General features: G+C 32.7%; 1 protein-coding gene across 4 annotated transcripts in view; it reads left to right on the top strand.

The window, feature by feature from the left end:
* Positions 1-23,035, top strand: part of LOC118188260 (irregular chiasm C-roughest protein-like) — an 824,083-nt gene that overhangs the window by 410,805 nt on the left and 390,243 nt on the right. For all 4 annotated transcript variants that reach the window (XM_085814197.1, XM_085814196.1, XM_085814211.1 and 1 more), the window contains one exon: positions 6,019-6,072. Coding sequence is in view for 2 of the 4 variants with exons in the window: in XM_085814211.1 (XP_085670337.1) it covers positions 6,019-6,072 (54 nt within the window). In the remaining 2 variants the exon portion in view is untranslated. The remainder of the gene's footprint in view (positions 1-6,018; positions 6,073-23,035) is intronic.

Raw genomic sequence — 23,035 nt, forward strand, 5'->3', positions numbered from 1 at the left:
TTCTTGTCTTAGACTACATTTGATTGGTTTATGGATACGCTTAGCAATATTTCTCTCATTTTTTGTTCGAGTTGTTATATTTATTAATATTTGTAATGGCAATGACAAATAAAATAACAGTCAATAAAGCTAGTATGGGCGAACTGGCAAATGAGTCTAAAAATGTTTTAGAGGGTAAATAAAATAAAAGAAATTGTTGCTAAAATAAAAATTAAGTATGTAAGGTAGTTATTTAATTTATCTAACCAGTTATTTTATATTAAGTAACTTTACTGTCAGCTTCCCTTTCCGTTTTCCTGCCAGAATGCTAATTTTAGTTCGCGCATATTCAAATGAGGTAGAAAGATATCGTATTTAAAGGGAGATTTTAGATTGTTTAGTCAGATCGTTTTACGCCTGCTAAAAAAACGTTGCTACGTTGCTTTTTGTCTTGCCAATAATACTTGTCACGCCGGTGTAGGTTTCAGCCAACTTATGCGCTGTTAATTCGGTGTAGCCTTTGGCTAGCTTACGACTTAGTTGAGTTATGCCATAAATGCTTACGACTTAGTTGAGTTACGCCATAAATGCTTACGACTTAATTGAATTACGCCATAAATGCTTACGACTTAGTTGAATTACGCCATAAATGCTTACGACTTAGTTGAGTTACGCCATAAATGGTAATGCTTATGACTTAGTTAAGCCATAAATGCGTACAACTTAGTTGAGTTACGCCATAAAGGCTGGCTAGTTTTCTAAGCTCAAGGAGTGCCTTCTATTCAAATATTTGAGTTCTTAATAAAAAGGTCTTTAACACCCTTGTTAAGTTCTCTGTTTTCTTATTGTTTTCTTTCGATAATTCGCTTAGCTCCTTCAAGTATCTCGACTTAGTGTATCTTCCCAAGCAAATGGGATTCAGTAAATAAGTATCTTGAAATGCAGCCTCATTTAATCATTTTATAAAAAAAATTGATTATTCTCTTAATTATTGCTCATTTGATACAATTTGCCATGTAGTGCTTGTACGGATTATGTTTCCTTGAATAATGCTTAAGATATTGGCTAATTTTATTTTAACTTTTGCTGAGAACTATGGAATAAGAACTATAATTTACTTATTTCACATCCGTATTGATTGTTAATTAATGTTTAATATATAGCCCTCAAATACTAATTATTAATAATTAATAATTATTTTCTATTTAAATTTATGTAGCCAGATATTGTTTCCACGTCATGTCAAAAATATGGACTAATTAGTATTCTTTTATTTCCAAAGCGTCCGATGATGTTGATTTAATGCTATATTTTGGAGAAGTAGAAAGAAGGAAATTAACAAAAAGTCAATTTTGGCTCATTTTTGTAATCCATGTTTTCCGCATTTTCTGTCGACATTATTAAAAATTCTCATTACTGAAGTATTTAGTAGCAGATTTTGTTCGTAAATTTGCAACCAAATTTGTACAGGTTTTTAAAAAGATGTTAAAAACACATCTTGCTTGCTGATATAACAAAGAAAGTGGAAATTGAATAAGAGAAGTATTCAAGTTGTAGATAGCTCATTATCTTTTATTCATACAGATCAAGAAAATTATTTTACTCTGTGTAAGAGATAGAGAAAATAAAAATATAAGAATAGTTAATTAAAAATTTACACACAATGAGAGTGATTACATGAGAATTTCTTTGTGCTTACGGTATTTTTAAAATTTCCGGATAACTGAGATCCCAGTAGCTATACGGATAATTAAAATATATTTTTCTGTAAACCAAATACATATTTAGTGCAATGCAAAGGATGAAATTTCATATTTTTGTTCATTGTATTTCATTTTAATTAACACCAGCTATCCTGTTAAAAGATAAAGTAATATTAATTAAATAAATAAAAATTTTGTACTTTATATTCGAAGCCAATAAACAAAGCTTTATGTATGATCACACAACACATACTGGAAAAGGGGAGAGGAAGAAAATTTCGCGACATACACAAAAAAGCTAATAGAAAATAACTAACAGCACTTAAATGCACATTACAGATAACAATTTCTGTGCTTACGATAGAAAAATAATATAGATTTATCATCTAGGCTAAATGTATCAGGTATTTCTCCCGCCTTCTTAACGAGCCTTCGTGGTGTAGTGGTTTGCACGCTCAGCGCGTAATTGAGAGGTCCGCGGTTCGGTTCCCGGCAAAGGCGTTACTAATTTTTCATCTTTTCTGCTTCCAAAAATACCTAATGTCTCTACAAACGATGAGTTACAGTACAAACAATGAATAGTAGGCTATTATATAATTATTACTTATAGGCTGCATACTTTGGAACTATTGTAGGCCAATTTGCATGCCATATACATTCCTCGAAATTACTTCAGCTTCTTCAAAACATGAAATACTATATACAATATACTTTTCGTGATTTATGTAAAATGCTTAAAATATTGTTTGGATATACAAAAACATAAATAACTCAAATAATTTAACTATGGGCTTAAATTTATTTTGCCTGGAAAGGTATCTAGAGTTCTTCTCTCTAGATATCTTTATTTAAAAGTGCATGACTATATATAAGTGTCTGTATCTGTTCATATAACTGTTTATATCTAAGCACATGATTTACTAATAACCTCATTAAATTAAGTATACCATTTAACCATAAAAAAATCCTTACTTCATTGTGCAATTATTACTTCGATAACGAAACTGTTCCTCTTAAGAGTACTAAGCCAATAGCTTGTAAAAACATTCCAGAGATTCTGACTGTTAATACGCTAAGTAATTTTGTGCAAGTGCTGGTAAAAATTATCTTTTTCCTCAAGAGTCATCCCTGAGGATTTAATCCAAAATACTAATCCAAAATGCGGGCACTAGTAATTCAAGTTAAAACTAACGGATCTGAATGAAAATCTCACATAAATCCATTCCATTAGTTGGAGAACTGTCTCTGCAAATTGTCATCTACAAGAAAACGGAAAATTAAGGAAAAGTGCTCCACAGATAACACATTTTCTTGGAAGGCTGGCAACGATTATTCTGGCTTCGAAGATAATTAATCACCCATCACATCTTTGGTGAGGATTCTAAAGCAAGTTCGTATCTTCAGGGAATTTTTAAAGGAAAACCACTTAAACAATCTCATGCTTAATGTCCTGCAGCTGCAGTGCTTCAATTAAAGCTCTCCGGGTTTTGATTGTTTTAGTTCTTTTCGAGTTTTCTGATTATTTTTCGAGTTCTTGTCTTCTTTGCATACATCGGGGGGATGAGGAATGCTTTGCTAATGGACATCTCGTCCCGATGTGTCCGAATGGTGGAATAAATGGCAAGAGGCGAAAGCAGGCCTGTCAAAAGCAGTTTCTGAGAAATTGATTGATTCCTGCTGGATATGAATTAATGTTAGCTCCTTGTCCCGAGGTTTGGTTTACTCTACGCATAACATCATTAAGGAAGCGAGGCAGAAATTCTTTCATTATTAAGTGCAGCGGGATGTTCTTTTTTTTTCCTCACATCAGTAAAGCTCGGCGCTTTTTAAAACCTTCTTTTCTTTGTCTTCTGGAATTAGCGTAAAGATTCTTATCTTTTTGTAAGAAGGTAGCAATATTGAATACTTCCCTGGAGATAAAGGCCAAACATTTTCGCATGTCAGACAATTATTGTCCCTCGAATAGCTAGTATTATAATTGGAAGATCTTAAAATAAAAGCATAGATTCTTTTGACGCATGTTAGGGCTATTTAATTAATATTTATAGGGGGAATATTTGGTTGTATATTCGTACGGAAGGATGCATTTGAAGGTATATAATATGCTTTTGTTAGTAAAATACTTCATTAAAGCTTATCTTTTTGAACGAATTTGTTGTTGAGCTTTCTGAATGAATAGTAATTCCGAAATTATTTCCTAAGCACGCATTCGATCATGTCATAGTCAGATAAACGATTTGAAGTTAAATAATCTGAATTTCACCTCAAGTAGAAAGGACACATCTCAAATTGCTAAGTGGCGTCGGATAGTCAAATTGGTTAAAGAATCTAGCAGTGTGTAACAGGCACATCCCGGTTCGGATATTGGCTTTATACCGATTCTGCTCATTTCCAACTGGCATAAAAGTTCCACCGATAATTTTATTTTTAATTAAACCTGGTATGAAGAAACACAATTGGTTCATTCTTATTTCGCTCGATCTGAAAATAGCTACTTACGGCATGTATAACTCAACATTGGCTTTCTCTCTTTTTATGTAAATTAAAGCAAGTAAAATCAGGGCTGTGAATAGAATAATTCTTTTAGATGTGATTTATCTTATTAAGATACTATCTAATGGAAAAGCTTATTTTACATTGATTTAAATTTTATTTTATATTACTTTAATGCAAGTTTTAAATCGCATTTTATTGCGTTTTCAAAAGAAGTTTCATAATTTTGCACCTATAAATTATCTTCGTTTAATTTCATCTTTTTGGTGTTAGAACGTCTGTTGCGTATCCAAGGATAAGGAAACTTTTTATATTAGAAAACCAAATTATGTTAGGTGTGACCAAATAAAAATGCAGTGAAGCCACATTCAAGAGATTTAGATGCAATTTACAATGCTGATAATTCTTTTTAAATTCAACTACTATTAAAATATTTTTCTTAAGAAATGCCAGATGTGAGAATCGCGAGATAAATAATTAACAATTGATTTGATTGTCTTGGTACAACTTGATTGAACAAGGGCAGAGATTGAAGAGACATAATCCTAACGTTCTTTATGTTTAAAAACAAGGTTGTTAGAAGGTGTAACGTCTCTGAACTTCCCTGATGAAAAATTCAGACCATTTGTCTTTTTTATATTTATTTAAAAATTATATAGGCTTTCTTGATTAATTAACATTACAGCAGATTAAGTAACATTAAAGTATTATTACAGAAACAGAAAGATAGCAGCTTTCCCGCCGCGTGATGCCTCCAACTACCTCGGCATTTCTCAGACAAAAGCTACGTTTTCGTTTCTATTTACCCGATCAGTAACGGATATCCCGACAAGGGGAGTGTTCTTAATGTGTCTTTCCTTGATCACTTTCCGGCCATCGCGACGGACGCTGTTGTTCGTTCCCAAGAGAAACAGAAGGTTCTCTAACCAGTTAGAAACGGGAGAGGGCTGTAAAGATCCCATCACGCGCAAAAACTATTTGGTCAGTTGGTAAAAGTATCGACTCATTAGCAAAGGCTTCTGCCTTCGAATCTCATTGAACATTCAATTTTTGTAACTAGATGTTAGTAACGTTTCCAAAATTCTTTCAAAATATACTATTTTACTTTTAATTCTCATTTTCCATATACGAAACTGTTCATGCTAGTATTTTTACCCATGACAATGTCATTACGAATTTGTTTAAAAGTTCTTTTAAGTAAAGCTCAAAGCCAGGGCCGGCGCCAAAGCATGTGCAGCCGTACCGGGTGGCGGAATATAGTAGCGGCAAAGTTTGTAAAATTTAGGGCAGCAGATTCTAGGAACGAAGTGATTGCACCGGGCGGCGAAAAGGCCTAGCGCCGGCACCACTCTTAGCTTACCGTTAAAAGTGAATAAATCTAAATATTGTTTACGGCAAAACATCTGAAGAATATCATTAAATTAAATATTATAATTAATATCTTATATATTAATTTAAATTCAATATTAAAATTCTGTGTATTATATCAAACATTCAGTTTAAGACTGCGTTTAACTGCTGTGTGATCTTCATGTAACAAACTGAAACTTCATGTAATCTTTATGAAGTCATAGTTATTCTGAAACAGATTAAAATTGGAGACTGGAGCGCATATTAAGTTAAAAAATTGAAAAATCTACTTTTATTGCTCAGCTACGATTTTTAATTGTTCTATAGCCATAAAAGAAACTCTAAAAGGCCAGTTTACAAATAATTTTTGGAAAATTATTCATTTACTGGCTTTTCGGTAATAATTCTTGAAGTTTATTTTGTTGTAATTTTGTATAAAAATATGATTACATATTATAAATTTTATTCTAAATAATCCATAATTTCTTTTCAGAAATGCGTACGAACGAAAATTCGAGAGATCCTCAGATCTAATGCACTCACAATAGTAAGTAAATTTATTTCATTCTTACTTTCCTTTTCCTCAACTTTTAACCATATCAAATAATTTAATATTAAGCTATTTATGAAAATTTAAGGTTTACTCATCACTTCAAATCACTATTCACTGAATTCACTATTCACTTTTTTGGAAGAAAATATTCATAAAGCTAATTTCTGGATTTCGAACAAGTTTGACCAGTTTTTTTTTTTTTTTTTTCAGGATTTAGGAATATTTGAGGACTATTTTCCGCCTTCAGATTCATGCCAGTTAGGAGATTGTAGATCAGTAGCCAATAAGAATGTTTCACATAAAATCTTTAGTCGAAATATTTATAGTATCTTAGTATAGTACTGCTTGTACATATCAGGTTATTGAAAGAAGGTGAAGAACTAACTATCTTTAAGCCAGAGCTTTATTTACCGATAACTAACAGTCGTTCTGATGAAGTTAAAGTTTGCCTTGATGGCGTTGGATGTTCATTTTAGCTGCCTTTGCTGAAGAGGGACAATTTTCTCCGGTTCTCCTAACTTTTTCCACAAACAGGAGTGGAGATTGAGTGTGGCCAGTCACGTGGGAGAATGGTCACGTGACTTGAGGAAGCGATGAACGAGGACCCGCCTCTGGAAAGCTAATCTGATAAGGCCCATTGTCGGTTACCTTAGGTACTAGTAAAAGAACATTTAACTCATAGCTGCGCGTGTAAGGGGAATCTTGAGCAAACACCGGTGCTTATTTCTGCCTTTTTACGCCAGCTCTATTTTCTTGGATCTTTCTTTTACCTTTCCCTTTCTTTTTCTTAGTTCGTTAGTGGTCCGCTCATTTTTGTTGAACGAATGTTTTTGTGCCCATAATGATCTTTTGCAGCCTTTCATTTGTTGGTAATAAGGCGACGCTGTGTCGTGCGATGGAAGGTTAGTTTAATCCAGGCAAGCGTTTTTTCGCAATGCTACTTTTTCTTCCGGGCGTGTCTTTCGATTTGAAGAACACAGAGGGGCTGGTAGAAATAACTTCGTTAACCCCAGTCTTTCGCTGAACGCTGTAACTGTCTCACTCATGGAAGCATTTAATTCCTTGCCTTTTATTTCTTTCTTGCCAACCCTTAGATCTTAATACATTCGGGAGGCCAGATTTAACGAAGTGAAAGTTTGCCGGTGAATTAACCAGGAAGAAATGTCCAAATATCTCTCTGAATAGATTTTACTTTCTGTTCACCTCCCTCACTTCCCAGAAAAGCCGCCGATTCAAATTCTTTCGAAAGAATCAGCTTGTTATTTAGCAATGACGCGGTTGAATTCTGATGAAAATTCTCAGGGCCCTTTTGCTTCAGTAACTTAGATTAAACTCGTGTTATGCTGATACCCAAATCTAACTTGAATTTCTTAACTCTTATTTTATGAGGAATAATAAAGAGTTACTATTCTGTTGCGGATAAAATAAACTTGAGAATAATTCGACTCCCAGATTCCTTTTTTCTGCTTAATGAATTGAAATGGCGTTTGTTAAAATCTGGAAGCGTGTTATACAAGGAAAGGTAATGTTTTGAAGTAATACTGGCATGCTGCAGAGAAGAAGTTAATTAGCATTCATTTATTAAAACGCAGACACAAAACTATATTAACCAAGGACATTTTATTCGGGCAATAACAGAGCACAAATTACTGTTGCTACACAAAATTAAGTGTTTTTTTTTTTTTTTTTTTTTTCTTGTAAGGCCTTGGGACACAAAACTCAAACACGAGCCTTTTACATTCGCCTCCTCTCAAAATGAAATTTAGACAGCCAGAATGGCAAAATATGTTTTAGTCCTCCAAGCTGTCATCTTCGTTGATTGGTGTATCTCATATGAAGTAAGAACGAAGATGATGCTGTCATAAACTTGTTCTGTGGTGTCGTAAACTTGATCTTGTAGCATACTGCCCCGACTAGACGAACAACAACAAATTGTCCATTGCATTTTGGAGACTTTACCAGATTTCTATCTTCAATGAATGGAACTTTTCATGGAAATCAGATCTGTGTTTGGTCTCCAAAGTTTTCATACTCATAAGCGATTTCGGCCCTGGCCAAAGGTAAAAGTTCAAGCTGATCTTCGCGTGGCGTGTCATGTATGAAGCTTAAAATGGGACGTCTCGGAGAAGGTGTGGCTCATATCCATGAGTTTAATATGGTGACATAGTCTATCTCTTTCATTTCCACTTTGGCAGCTGAAGAAGATGATTTTCATTTTTTTTAAACCATCGAAACTAGTCCTGCAAAATTTACAAACATTACGCTTGTTTAACTTCTCCAATAAGGTTTTGAATTTTTTTTTTTTTTTTTCTTATCTTTTGCTCTAGTGTAGTGTTTAATGGAATAAGGTATAATAATAGTAATCATATTGCGCGAAAATATATTGGTCAATCACTAAGTTATACGTAGCCCTTCAGTTAGCAGGACTTTGATATTAACTTACATGTGTTTTATCCATGTTAACTGAGGTACAGCCAAGCACGTTGTAACCAAATAGCAATACAGCTGCTCCTATATTTTAATAAGTTCTTGAATTATTAATCCTCTATGTGTATTTTTAGCTTGTCAATAGGGAAATTGTATATCTGAATACATATATGCTCCTTACTCAAGAAATATTTTAAGTAATCTATAATTTCAAGAATTTCTCCCTTTGAAAATATTTCAAGCTGCTTTTTCAGGAGTTATTAATCTTCATTCGATGTACTTAAAAGCGAAAGATATCTTAGGGATACGTATAACACTACAGTTATCTTTAAGCACACCTTTTTTAAATGTAGCATTATTTATTTTACCTAGCAATATGTGTTTTTTTATTTATTTGTAACTATTATCTTGCGCGAATTATCCTCATTAAAACAGTTTGTAGCTGCCAAAGCGTGTTATTTGCCCCTTAACCGTTTTTTCTTTTTTTTTTCAACTTTATGATCTACATTGTGTTTGAAAATTATTTGTTTTTACCGTACGTTCCCCCAAATAAAATAAAATTAAAAAAAATAAATATAACATTGCCTAACGGATCCCTAATTGACACCAAATAGTTGTTTATCAACTTCTTTTCGCTAATTACTCCTTAGAAGTAATGACGCAGTGAATCTCTAAAGTGGATTTCTAGTTGGGCGATCCCTAATTTCATAAAAATGTGCTGAATCATCTGAGAATAACGCTTTTTCTTTCTTCTTGTACATCGTGGATTCTCCCATTCTCTGGGAGTAAGGCTATTTATGTTATGCATCTGCCTTTTGAGCGAAAAAGCGAAGAATTTATTTTTCCCGGGTTTATTTTTGACAACGATCGAAGATAAACCTCAACAGGGAGCGAAATCTTGTCTTTTAAAATGTCGCTGGAATTCTGTTCGGTCTGAATATCATGACTTCATGGATGCAAGGGAGGAGGAGGAGGAGTATATAGAACTAAATCAATTTGATTCGAATATTATGATATTTAACATAACACATTTACTCAATACAATATGGTCGAATGTATAATACCGAATTATATACATAAATATATATTCAATCTAATTTCCAACGTGAATATTATTCTTATTAGAAACTGTGCATTAAGTTTACATTCCACTTCAGAGTGTATATACCATGTACCTTGGAAGTTTACATTTTAATTTCACATGAAATGTAAAATAATGGCTTCATGATGTATTAGGCTTATTAGGTCTTAGCTGTTTATCCTGTTATATAGCACAACGAATTCACACATCCTTACTTAATTAAACATAATGGTTATATTGCAAATTTATGTGCAATTTAGTCTTGGTTATTTTTGGAAATTATAATAGCATCAAAGGGGTTACGATTAGCAAGTGAAACAAGGCAAGTTGTAAATCTTCAGCGTGTACAAGTAATAGGAACGTAAGGGAAGGTGATCCAAATCTAAATGAAAACGCTACCATAGCTCAAAAAATATGTATTTCTAACTTTCGTTTTTGTGTGTTTATACTTATGTATATAATTATGCATCTAATTAAAGTACTTGTGTAAATATTCATTGTTATATATAGCAGTTGAAGTTATAATCCCTTAATAATTTTGAAGCAGCTTGTGAGTTACACTTTATGAGCTCTGACTTGTTTTAAGTAATTGTTATAATGAATTAGCAGCTGTTACAATAAGTAAGAGTATTAAACAATTCGTGAAATTTTGATTTACAAGTAACACTTTTCAATTGTTTTGTAATCTGATCCTCTTTATTTTACCTGTAGTTCTATTCTAACATGAAGTAAAAATAACTGACCTAAATGATAAAAAAAAATGTAAAAGGTTTTTCATAGTGTCTTCATATGCAAGTTTTTAAAAATAAACCATCTCCCCTATTCTGTGAAAATTTAAACCACGGAAGAAAAAGAAAAAAATTACTTATCCTAACCCCTAGAACTAAAAAAAGAAAAAGAAAGCTTTTTTGTCTGTCTTCACTTGTGACATCTGTTCGAGCTTAATGATGACGCTTCACGTTTATCAGTAGAAAGGAATTTTGTCTTTACAGAAGACAAGTAAATGACTAAAAAATAGTATTTTGCTGTTATTGCTATAATTCTTGCTTGGAAGTTAGTTATTTTTTTTTTAAAGGCTGACTTGCTGCCGACATTCCTCTCCCCCCTCCAGGAGTAATGTTTGCGAACAATCTGACATTTGTTTTACAGCTGCTCCTTGAATTTTATACTTATTTAGAGAGAAGAGAATTATTGTTATTTTAAACAATAATGGTATAATAATAAAGTCATGGATATTATATGTATTGTTAAAATTGCTACATCCATTTTATTTTCTCCTTATGTGTGTGATTACGTGCATGAGGTGCTTCTATAATCCTTTTGTGGCCAGTTGAAATATTCATCAAAATAATTCGAGGACCTTTTCAGTCAAATAGTAAATAATTTTCATTACGTTGAAAAAATACCTGTGATTTCTAATATTTTGTCTTAAAATTATATTTATCTTAACAGAAAAAAATTCAAGTATTTGCTTATATCATTAAACGCAGAAATAAAATTATAATACTGTTGTAAAGAATTGTGGTACCTTGTCCTTCCGTATATGCTGCTGTAATGTAAGATGCTTGTGGAAGAAGTGTTCTATGGACGATCCATGGCTGGAATTCCGGCCAGGGCACAGTGGATTTTTCATATTTCTGTATGGTAAAGCCTAATGACTTTCGGAATAATGCAGCTAAAAATTAGCTGGAAAATATTCAAATTAATTGCTTTGAGTTAACAGACTCATGTAGTATTTAACCGCTTGCAGTCGGTGGGGAGGGGAGGGAGAGATGGCTGACTTCTTCTTCCTTTAAACCTGGGCTTGAGTGCCAAATAAGATGCCAAAGTTTAGGATTGCACTGTCTTTGCGAAATGGTACACTTCAAAGAATCCATCTCCCTGAAAGTATGCTGAAAAAAGAATGCTGGTTGAGGATTGAGACACATTCGGATTTTGTCCCAGAATTGTTTTCCTTCAAAGCGGTTCTGTATAGTTTAAAAAGCAAATGGAATTTGCTTTATTGTTATTATTGTTGTCTTTGTCATGAGTTTTATGGAAGAATGGTTGTCACAGACTCAAGAAGGTTGGACTTCTATTTTCATCCCAGTTTTGAGGAACAGCACGCTGGGGGATGGTTCGAGAGTCACCCATCCGACTCCCCTACTGGAGAGGACTTTCGGCTCTCCATATATTTAGTACCCTCATGCCGCAAAGACACTATACATTTATATACATCCATGCCTTCTTTGGGATTCGGACCCGGACTCTTTGGTACCGCAGTAGGCTTCCCTAACCACTATACCGTGAGGGCGGCTAGGATTTCTGTGTTTTGTCTAACCAACGAGTTGACTAAATCACATCCATCAACGACGCAGAAGGCAGAGAAGCAATTATCATTCAACTATTATACTTAGGGCATTTAAGAGATTATTTTCATGGCATGCAGCTTCTCAGGTTATTTCACTATGCATAATTTTCGGTTGGATCGAAAGCATAGACGTACTTTGCTTTGTAAATGCATAGTTATACAAAAACTGAAAATTACAAATTCTTCTTTCAGATCGAAAATCATGAGAGATTAAAAATTAAGAAAATAAAAAGAAAAAATATATAAAAGAAAACTAGATAAATACAAATATATATAATTCAAGAGTTTATCGTGTTCTGCTCAGGGTAAGAGCAGTATCTGTCCTACTTACCCTGACAGCATGCCCCTGATATATATATGTTTATGGAGAATATATCAAGAGAAAAAAAAAAAAGCATGGTCATACTGCTCCTATCATGTATCACTTCTGTAGCTATCATCGCATTTCTTTCTTTATTTAGCCGGTAACTATGCGAAAAAAAGCTAGATGATATAGCACATGAAACAATCAAAAAGAAAACTTCATTATACCAAAGAAAAGGTATAGCATTTTCTCTCTGTTTTTCCTCTGCTACGAGTTAGGACCCCTACGCGTGGTAGGGAAAGGTCTTAGTAAAAGATATCAATCTTAGTTGCTGCACCGTTTCCAGCCTTGTTTCTATTTATCTTCCAGGATTTCTCTTGTCCGTAATTTCTTTTCTTTTTTGCAAGCATTTTTATTTTTATTTTTGGTGCTTCTTTCTTGTTCTGCTTTCTCCACAAAACTTTGTTTAATTCCACAATAGCTGTGGGAGAATGAGTTTTGTTCTCTGCAGTTACATTGTGTTATCTGTTCTTTGCTATTTTGTTTTAAAATTTCAACGACTGTGTTTTATCAGTCAATGACTGTCCTTCGTGACTGCAAATGTCTGTGCAAAGGATCAAGCTTCAGAAGCGAGACCTGGAATCGCATGTGCGGTTCTGAAAATAGTTTATTTTTATTTCCTTTTTTGGTTAGAAATTGCTAATATATTTCTTATCTACTAATGTAGTTGTAGATTCATTAGGATTCTTAAAGTAGGAAACACGAAAAATGAGGAATGCCTTCGCCGGGACTCGAACCTGGATCTCGCGAAATACGCGCCGAGTGTGCTACCGTTACACCACGAAAGCATGCAGAACGGAAGGAGAAACTTATACTATAGCTGTATAGTATAAGTGTTAGCATCTCTGAACTCGAATCCTTCCCTAAATTACTTTATAACAGGACATGGACCGTTCCCCACATATTTCTACGCAAGAAATTTGGCAAATTCTGATACCTGCATATGTGGGGAACAGGGAACTCCTGATCACTACGTTTTCTCATGCCCCTTAACTGAGGATATTCACATAAAATCCCCAAGAACTGACCTCCTGGCATTCCAAAGATTTTTAATTAAAGATAAACATCAATATCCAAAGTTTCAGAAAATTATGCAACGACTCTCTTCCTACGGCCTAGATCTCTGTCAAGTGTAAGTCCACATACAGTTTAAACTTAGTGAACTTTTACATGCTGTGATTATGGACAAAATGGATCCGCTCGTGAACTTTATAAACTGCAATAAACCAATATATCTGAAATAACCCATGGACACCTATCTCTTTAGCATTATTATAACAATTCATTTAACATTGTGTTGCCAGTACTAATTATAATTATCTCATTATCTTTATTTGTTCATTAATTATGTTTATCTCCTATTTTTGTTGCACCAAATCAGATGTTCAATTTATCTTGTGAATCTCAAATTGTATTCCCACTATTTTGTAATCTACTTATGCCCTACACCATTATTTTTAATAAATACTGGATGCGGGGCGTACTGTGGAATTGCACCATTTACCATAATAGGCAAATTTTAGACCTTTTGAAAAGCTTCAGTCTATGCAAATTCTTATAAAACTTGCAATTACCCCCCCCTTCTTTTTTTTTTTCTCTCAAAGAGTTAGAATGGGAAGGCATTACCAGTTGACCTATGGTACATCGCTGGTGTCCCCCATACTTTTACCTTTACCTTTACCTTTACCTATACTATAGCTGTACAGTAGCGACTTTCAGCTGCCGTTGTGTGCTGTCCGCTTCACGCGACGATTAGTGAGACATTAGCAGATTCTAAGAATATTCTTATTGACCTTATATTCTATTCTCATTTTCAGTTAAATTTTTCACAATAACCTTGGTTTCATTCACAAAAACACATCATAATTTTCTTTTTATAACCATTATTCACCGTACTGTTGTCTGTTTCTTTAGAAGAGGCATTTCATTGCCTTTTATTATCCCCAAACCATGGCATCTACTGCTGCGGAAAAAAGGTAGAATCCTCTAATTTGCTGAAATCCTGTATAATTTTCTCTGTATGGTGATGATGCCACGTGTTAGGATCGTAAAAGAAAGGTGAATTACAATGACTTTAAAGTGCTTATTTTAAAGTAACAAACTATAGTAATGGTAAAACAGTACTAGTACCGACATTATTAATCCGCGGGGCAAAACTGAGATTTTTTGCTGCATTACCGTGAAATTTCTCTTCGATTTAACTTTTACTTACAGCAGTAAAGCAGTAAAGAAAGCTTCTCTTATATTTGACTTATTATATCAATAATGAAGCAATGTTTCTTTTTTTTTTTTTTTTTTTTTTTTTTTAATTCTCAATAGCATAGTCAAATAAAAGGTCCAAAACAAATTATTAAGTAAAGTAATACGTGTAATTATATATCTATAAGTGATTTTATATTAATATTTTTGTATAAATTGCTGTATAAAGATTTTTTTTAAATGCATTTCCTTTTATCTTAATTTTAAATTTGGATAATCAATATCGAAAGCCTTTTTTCTCTCCACAATTAAGCGTTAAAAAAGGTATATATTATTGATTAACAAGTGACAAGTGTGGTTTCAATTGATTCATTAGTATGTTATGTATCATTTTATGGATTTGACTTTTAACTCCTAATATAATTTAAGGGTAAGGTTGGTGATACTTATCCCCTTAAAGCACTGGACTAAGTTTTAGCATTTGCACAGTTCCTTCAAAATTCAGCGTTAAAAAAGGTATATATTATTGATTAACAAGTGACAAGTGTGGTTTCAATTGATTCATTAGTATGTTATGTATCATTTTATGGATTTGACTTTTAACTCCTAATATAATTTAAGGGTAAGGTTGGTGATACTTATCCCCTTAAAGCACTGGACTAAGTTTTAGCATTTGCACAGTTCCTTCAAAATTCAGCACATCTGCCTCTTGCATTCTGAACTAGAGATTATGACCGACACTAGAACTAGAGATTTTTTAAAGCTAAAACTTTGAAGCGAAGCTCTAATACCTTACTTGCAGTTCTTTCTAATTATGGCTTACAAAAAATTATCTTAAACAATCGCAAAACATGCTTATATGCACAATCTGAAATGTATGTTATTGTATCACGTCTTAAGCAAGCATCCATTCAGAGAATTCTTGTTATCGTATAAAAACACTTCTATTTATTTAATAAAATGCATAGATAATAAATCTAACTATCTATATTTTAAAAAAAAACTAATTCTTTACCTCAGATTTCTTGGAAGTTTGTAACTCTCTTTGTATATTTGTAACTGTGTATATAAAATTAAAAAAAAAAAAGAAGGGGGGGGGGGAAACCTCCATTCTTATACTAACAAGAAAAATTACCAATCATTATAGAAATTATATAATTGATTCAAATTTTTATTTCCTATCTTCCTATCTAACATAGATGTTGCTTTTAATATCTACAAATATTTGAGGACACAGTCATCAAATCGAAGAATTATTTAAATTTAAAAAAAAAAGTTAATTATCCTTTTTCTTGTGTTAGTATATATATACTAATTACGATCGAAAGATAAGCCAATTAATGTCATAATTACACTTAAGCGATGTAATATTCCTCATTAATAAGGCTTCTGTTTTTAAAAAATACTGAAATTATTTTGAAGTTATTTTATAGAGGCTTTTCCCTTTACGAACTGAGAATTGATTAATATTAATCTTTAATAAATCATTTTCCTTTTCTTTTCTGTAATGCATATTTTCAAAAACACTTCTGTGGGCATTTTATTCTATTGTAAATTAAAAATTCATGTTGGAAGCTTAATAATAACACTTAGTTCTTTTATCTCTGTATACATACATACGTATCTGTATAACGTCGTAACATTAAATAGTTGTATCTGAACCTGTGCTGATCTCTTTTAGAATGCATCACTCTGTGAATGAACTTAGTTAGGTAACCAGCACTCGGCTTAGGATTCGTTGTCAGCGCCCTTCACGTGGATGTCACAGGTAGACAAATCAGCAGCAGAAATACTTCGAGTTCTATTTTTATCTAGACTTCACGTACCTAGACTTAAGCTGCAATGCCAAGGTTTCTGACCTCCGTGAGTGGTTACACAAATTCTATTGAACAACGACAGCTGAAAGCGAGTATTAATTACACTTGATGGTGTCACAAGTTTTCATGTGCATATTCATGCGCGCAATAACGAGTTTGTGCTGTCAAGAGTTCTTCTACCTCCCTACCTTACGAGTGGAGAATTAGCATTCTAAAATTTTTCGTAGTGTTTGACTTTCGAGCAGAAAACAGAGATTAGCAAAATAGCAAAATGTAATACGCGAATTGTTTCCGCTTGTTTTTGTACAATCTTTTATAGTCGTACAAGATAACTTTAATGAATTTTTTTTAACTTAAAAAATTGTACACTAATGTTATTTAAGTTATTAATGCATTAAGTCCACGGTTTTTATGTGTACTCTTAATTTAAATGTTTTGCTGTAAACTGCATAGATTTAAAAATTATCGACAATTTTTCTTTTCTTTTTTTCTTTAATTTTTTTTCTGTACTCTAATGTAATCTCTTTAAAACTAAATATGTTAAATGCCGAACAGTTTTATCAAAAAAATCGTAAATTTGTTTGAATATATATGCATATATATAAGCACAGTACTGGATACATATAAACTGAGTATTTAAGAGTTGTTTTCTAGAAAAAAATATAATTTTAACCACTAATGAAATAGTTCCAATAAACAGCGATTTAGCAAGGTCGTAACTATAATGAACACCAAGTTATAATGCTTTTATTTTACGCGCCCATATAGGGTTTACTGCACGGTCATATTTTCTTGCTTTGATAAACTTAATGACCTAATAAAGCTATTGAGAATTATTATAAAACAAAATTTAGGTCCTTTCCCAAACAGTAAAGAAATTAATTACAGTAAAGCAGTTTTGTCAGCCTTTTAAGAATGGGGAGCGGCTATATATATTGCTGCTCACTACTACCATGAATAAATAGTAAGCAGATAAAAGATGCAATTTTGTTGGTCTTTCAGGATGCCTGGCAAATTTAATTCCTAAACGATAAAATTGGGAGTAAAGGGTCAACGAATCAATTAAAAATCTTCATCCCGCACCCTATTCCTTTTTTCGTTGATTTACATGTATTCATTGTGAAAAAATATAGATTCTATATTACTTACGTGAGGGATTACTTAAAAAATAATTGTTTTCTAATTTATGTAATGCTTAAAAGCCTCTGTTTTGTATATTTCTGTAATGTGTACTGCCATTCATTGTCAGGCTAAGTCACACTTTAGCATCGTTAGATATTCAAACATTTTTAGAAACTGTCTAATGTGGCGTTGTTTCAGTCGTTAAAACTGAACGAATTGATTCCTCTTAACCATGACAACACACTACGAGCAGATTCATCATAACTCGTTTATCACTGCACTTTGAAACTTCACCCGTGCATCGTATCAACGTACCCAATTTTATTACCGGAAGTTCATTCCATCTCTACAATATACATGGCGCCTAAATAATCTGAAAACATATTTCCTAGAAAACAGCGAGCATTCACCCTTTTCGTAATTGATACTTCCGTTACAACACGGCACTTAGCGCTAATGGAGCAAAAATGATTGGAGATATATATATATATACGCAAAGTTTTAACGAATTATACAAACGCAAACAGATGTTAATCACTAAAAGACAGCCCAGCCAGAGATGAAGAAATTGATGAGTAACAATATTCCGTTGGATGATATCAACGGGCTGAGATTGTAGCATTCATTACATCAAGTAAACAGGACGTTTACGAAACGTGCCCAACACGCTATAGATAGTGAGTGCTTACCACAAGTGGTCTCCTAGCTTTATAATGTGAGGAAAAATTCCCACTGACCTTTCTCAACAACAAGCGCCTTGTTGATAAAGCCCATCACTTTAAACGTTTCGGCCTGCTTGACCCTGTCTGTCATTATATCTCAATTGATAATCACGTGTTTAGAAGATGAGGTGCAACTGAAGCACCGCAGCAATCACTGGCTACCGTTATTATTATACAGTGAAGTATACAGGAAGAGTGTGGAGTGATTCTTATGAGAACTGAAAGGATTTTTTTCTTTTATTAAATGTATTATCTTTACATGTTACTTTGTCCTTGCATATCTTTCCAGAAAATAGGCTCTGGAAGGACTGATAAATTTTCATATTTATAAATACTGGCGTATGGTAAGCATTTAAATTTAAGATAATGTGTAACTCCACTCTTTTATCTTTCACGCTAACTAATATTTTATGTATTTTAACAAAATTCTTATCTGGGCATGTGGAAAGAGCAACGAAAGGGAATTGACAAGATACGCAGATTTCAATTCAAAGGTGTGAACAGGTTTTATTAAAAGAAGAAAAGATAATTTGCGCTATTTATTTAAAACTAGATGGTAAATAACGGGATTTTTTATTGAATAAATGCAGCAAATAATTAAAGAGCAACGCAGAAATGAATAGAAAAATCAGCAAAACCCGTTGTAAATGCTTTATTATATTTCTGTATGTAATGTGGAAACAAACTTCAGAGCCTTGTAGGTTCGTAATCATTTTTCGCAATGTCCACCTTAATGTGCCATTTTAATTATATTATTTTTTGATTTAATGGCCAAATAAAAGAATGTTTGTTTGCCAGATGCAGCACACTGCTAACAAAATAAAGGAATCTAATAAAGAATGCGTACTTTTAAATACATATTTATGTAACATAGTAAGCCTGCATATACTAAATTACTTCGTTCTATAATGTTTGCTAAGTAAATTAAAACCATGTTTTCGTATTAGCGTAAACTACGATCGTGCCTTCCTTTTTGCGAGTTTTCTTTTATTGTTGTTAATGAAAAACACATTCAATTTATGAAGTAAATAAATACTGATATATTTAAAAATTAAAATAAAAAAGCATTAATTATCAGATCGAAACAACATTATTTACCTTACGAAGAAATTTCTTCATTAATTACCTCAAATATTTTTGGTTCATCCGATACTAAAACATATGTCCATATAAAACTTGATTCTTTGAAAAAAAAGGAGCCATATGATTTTATGATGATATTGTTGATTTCTTACCTGAAGTGTGAAGTAAATAGGAAGAAGTATTGATTTTGCAATCAGATAAAGTAATAATTAAAGAAAAAAGAAATGTCAAACATCTGCAAAGATTTTTAAGCAATTAAAGTCTAAAGCTGTCACTTAAGTCGCATAGTAATCAAATGCAGAAAATTCTCATTACCGTTACAGTTATTTCCAAATCAATAATAATTTATTTCTGTTCGCTCTTGAACCTAGAGAAGGTGTAGTAGCTAAAGTGTATGTTGAATATCACCTTCATACCTTCTAGATTCAAAAGCAGTGTCAGATGCAGACTATATTTTGAGGCTTACAAAGCAGTAGGAGAATCCCTTGTTTTAATGTTTTTTTGATGATTTGGCTCCTCGTTATTCCTACCGCCCCAGGCGGCTTTTACTAATAAATGAGTTGAGATATGAATGAGATGATCTATCCATTGCGCAACGGCCATGCGAGAAAATTAGTTTCTCTGTATTCTCTGATTTTTTGTTATTTCAATTAGTTAACTCTTAATACATGTAATACGCACTTGATGATTGCTTTGCAAGTTCACGTTTTGATGGTATTCAAGTTAAAATCATTTTAGGAACGGATTTTGCCTTTTGAAGAAGTCAGTATCACTTCATACATGCTTGCATATTATAAGACTCCCTATCTTCCAAATGTTCACATTTTTCGTATCTGCTTTTATGAAAAGCAAAACATTTATGTCCAGGCAAGAACATGAAATATAATCTTGACGTAGATGTTTTGCTTTCTGATTTGTGTCTTCCAGGACTTGATTATTACTCAAGCCAACAAGGCCTAGAGCTAAAAACTTTAGATATTAGAGGAATCCATAGTTATTCTGTAATTCCTTGTACTTTTTCCCATACAGTCAAGGAAAAGGCCTTTTGGAGCTGCTAATGTCTAAGGCCTAAAACAGTGGTCATCGCACCGGTATGGATCTGAAGACAGAAAGTATCATATTTATGAAGAAAGTGGATTATTTACAGTGTAGTTAACCAGAAGAAATTTGGTTAATTCTTAATGTTTCATCTCACGTAAAACGTGATGATATCTGAAAACTCTAAGATATAAGATAAGTAAAATGTAAATGGATGTTAACAAAATAAATCTGCAGGACCTTTGTGAAGTCTAATTGTTTCAGAACCAATGCAGTTCACTCCATTGCTTCAGGACTGGAGAAGTAATCTTTGGAAATTTTATGTGTCCTTTAATACTGTTATTCTCATCATTATTTATTCATATGTTTTAAAAATACATCATTTGCAATATACTATTATTTTCTCCTTTAAATTCGATCTTCATACGCCGGTAATTTAAAATGCATTGAAATAAATGTTAAAGAACTCTTGCAGAACAGATCCTGAAGCTGGAAGACAAGCAATTACATAAGAAATTACTCTATGGCTATTTGGTTTGTAATGTAAAAATATAAAATGCAAGCCTTTTGGCATTATAAGGATGTCGCGTTTGATATACTAGATAAGACAGAATTTTTCTAAAATTCATATGGCAATGAAATTTTGTTTGCTGTTCTTTTGTGTAGCCATTATATGAGAAAAATTCAAAGATATTTGGTAAGCGAATTACAAATGAGCATTACTGAAATGATCTCTTCGTGAACTCCTATTTCTTGTTTCCACTGGAATTTAACCGGCTTGGTAATATGCTTCATGTTCCTTCTTCATTCTTTTCTTAAACTTTCTCTTTCCCGAGTACATATCTTGAAAGAAGAGAGGACTCTTTTGAAAGCGAAAAAAATCAAACTCCGATAGTTTCTTTTGCTATTGCTGACATCATTTAAGATAAACTGGCCTTCAGGAAATGCGATTCCTGGCAAAGTCGTACTTCGGGCTTCCATTGTGTCCTTATAACCCCAGGCTCGTAATTCGATCGTCCACTCGCCGATGGTCAAAAACCTAGAGAACCATCGACTTTTCAATAAAACTTATTTCCGCCCTTCGATCTTACAGAAGATGGGGTTTTTATTACTATTTCTTTCTTTTTGTTCGTTCTTTTAACCCGCTCGTTTTTTTTTTTTTCGGCTTTTGTTTCGTGTTGTGGTGTTTTCTTTTATTTGTAGCTTTCGGTGGGGAAACTTGGAAAACGCTATACAATTGAGTCAAGAAAGCCCGCACTGGTGAGGGTGATTGGAATAGGCTATGCGTTTGCGCTGAAGTTGTTGCTATGGTAACGGACCACGTGTCCCGATTTTCTTCCTCTACCACTTCTTTTCTGAGTTTCGATGTTGCCCCCCCCCTTTTTTTTTTTTTTTTTCAAAAGCACCTGCTCTTCTCTTTGACTAGTAATAATATAAAAAGGACTGTTTTCTTTTTTTCCTACCTTTTCGGGAAAATTCAGAATAAATAAGTGATTTTTTTTTTTTTTTTTTTTTTTTTTTTTTTTTGGTTTTTAAAGGGGAATCAATTAAATTAAATAATTTGCATTAAAATTCGCAAAAGAAGAGAGAAGGAAACAGACTGGAAAGTGCTACCAATTCTGATTTTGTATGATAAAAAAATAGATTCAAAGAACTAAAAATTTGACGCAAGTATATAGTTCACTTCATTTACTTTTCTTTGCGTAAAAATTCAGGTCTCTTGTTGTTATCGCTAATGAATTAAAATAAATTGCTATGTTATCTTCAGGGTGTATAAATCATTCTTTGGCGAATAATGTTTAATATATTTCATAAGTACCTAAAATTTGCACTTTCATCGCATATTTAAGAAATTTCGGTTTAGTTTCTATCGCAGCCAAGTATTAATGAAAATTATAAAAAAAATATACGTAATAATTATTATATTTATTATCTGTAGCTCCTGGTAATTTTTAATTAGATTTTATTGTATTTTATTTATCAGGTTTGACTTTTATGCAAAAGAAATTTCATTTTGAAAGTGATAACAAACATTCATCAGTTCGATAAAATTAATAAATATCTATCTTAATTACTGTTCAATTAATTCTGAAAAAAATTTACAACAGTTTATATAGAGATGTGTCTAAGCGTAATTGTACTTATTTGATCTAATTTTCCACTAAATATGCAACCGAGATTTTGCAAAGTCTACAATAACTCAATTTTGTCTTGATAAAAATCGCATAATAACTTGAACTCTGATGAACCACTCACATACTTTCTTTCCAATAACAATTGATTATCATATGAGATGGACATATTTATCTAATTGTTGATATATATCTATGCATATTGTATATAATCATGATACTATCACTATATATCACAATATCATCACTATATAATCGTGATATCCGTGGCACTATATAATCGAGACATCGTAGCAATATATTGTAAGGTTTATTTTAAGTTTTTAACAGTTAAATTTGAGTTAAAGCCACTTTCCTATCCTCCTTAATTTCAGCTTGCAATTTCCTGCCAGAACGTGTTTTCAGAGTCGCGGTTAAATGCAAATGAAGGAAGAGCAAGTATTTGAAGTTAAAGTTCTACTAACTTTGTTAAAGAGCTAGAGATTCTGACCAGCGCGCGTTCGCATTTTGGCTATACGCTCTCTAAAGCTATTTCTACGCTCGACCGTACTTTAGCTCGGCTTTGATAGCTTCGCCGTTTAGTTAGCGTTAAGGGACCATCTCCTGTAAAATTATGATAGCT

The sequence above is a fragment of the Stegodyphus dumicola genome, chromosome 1 (assembly GCF_044657685.1).
Source record: "Stegodyphus dumicola isolate Sdum_Otavi_A_Nest chromosome 1, ASM4465768v1".
Lineage (NCBI taxonomy): Eukaryota > Metazoa > Arthropoda > Arachnida > Araneae > Eresidae > Stegodyphus > Stegodyphus dumicola.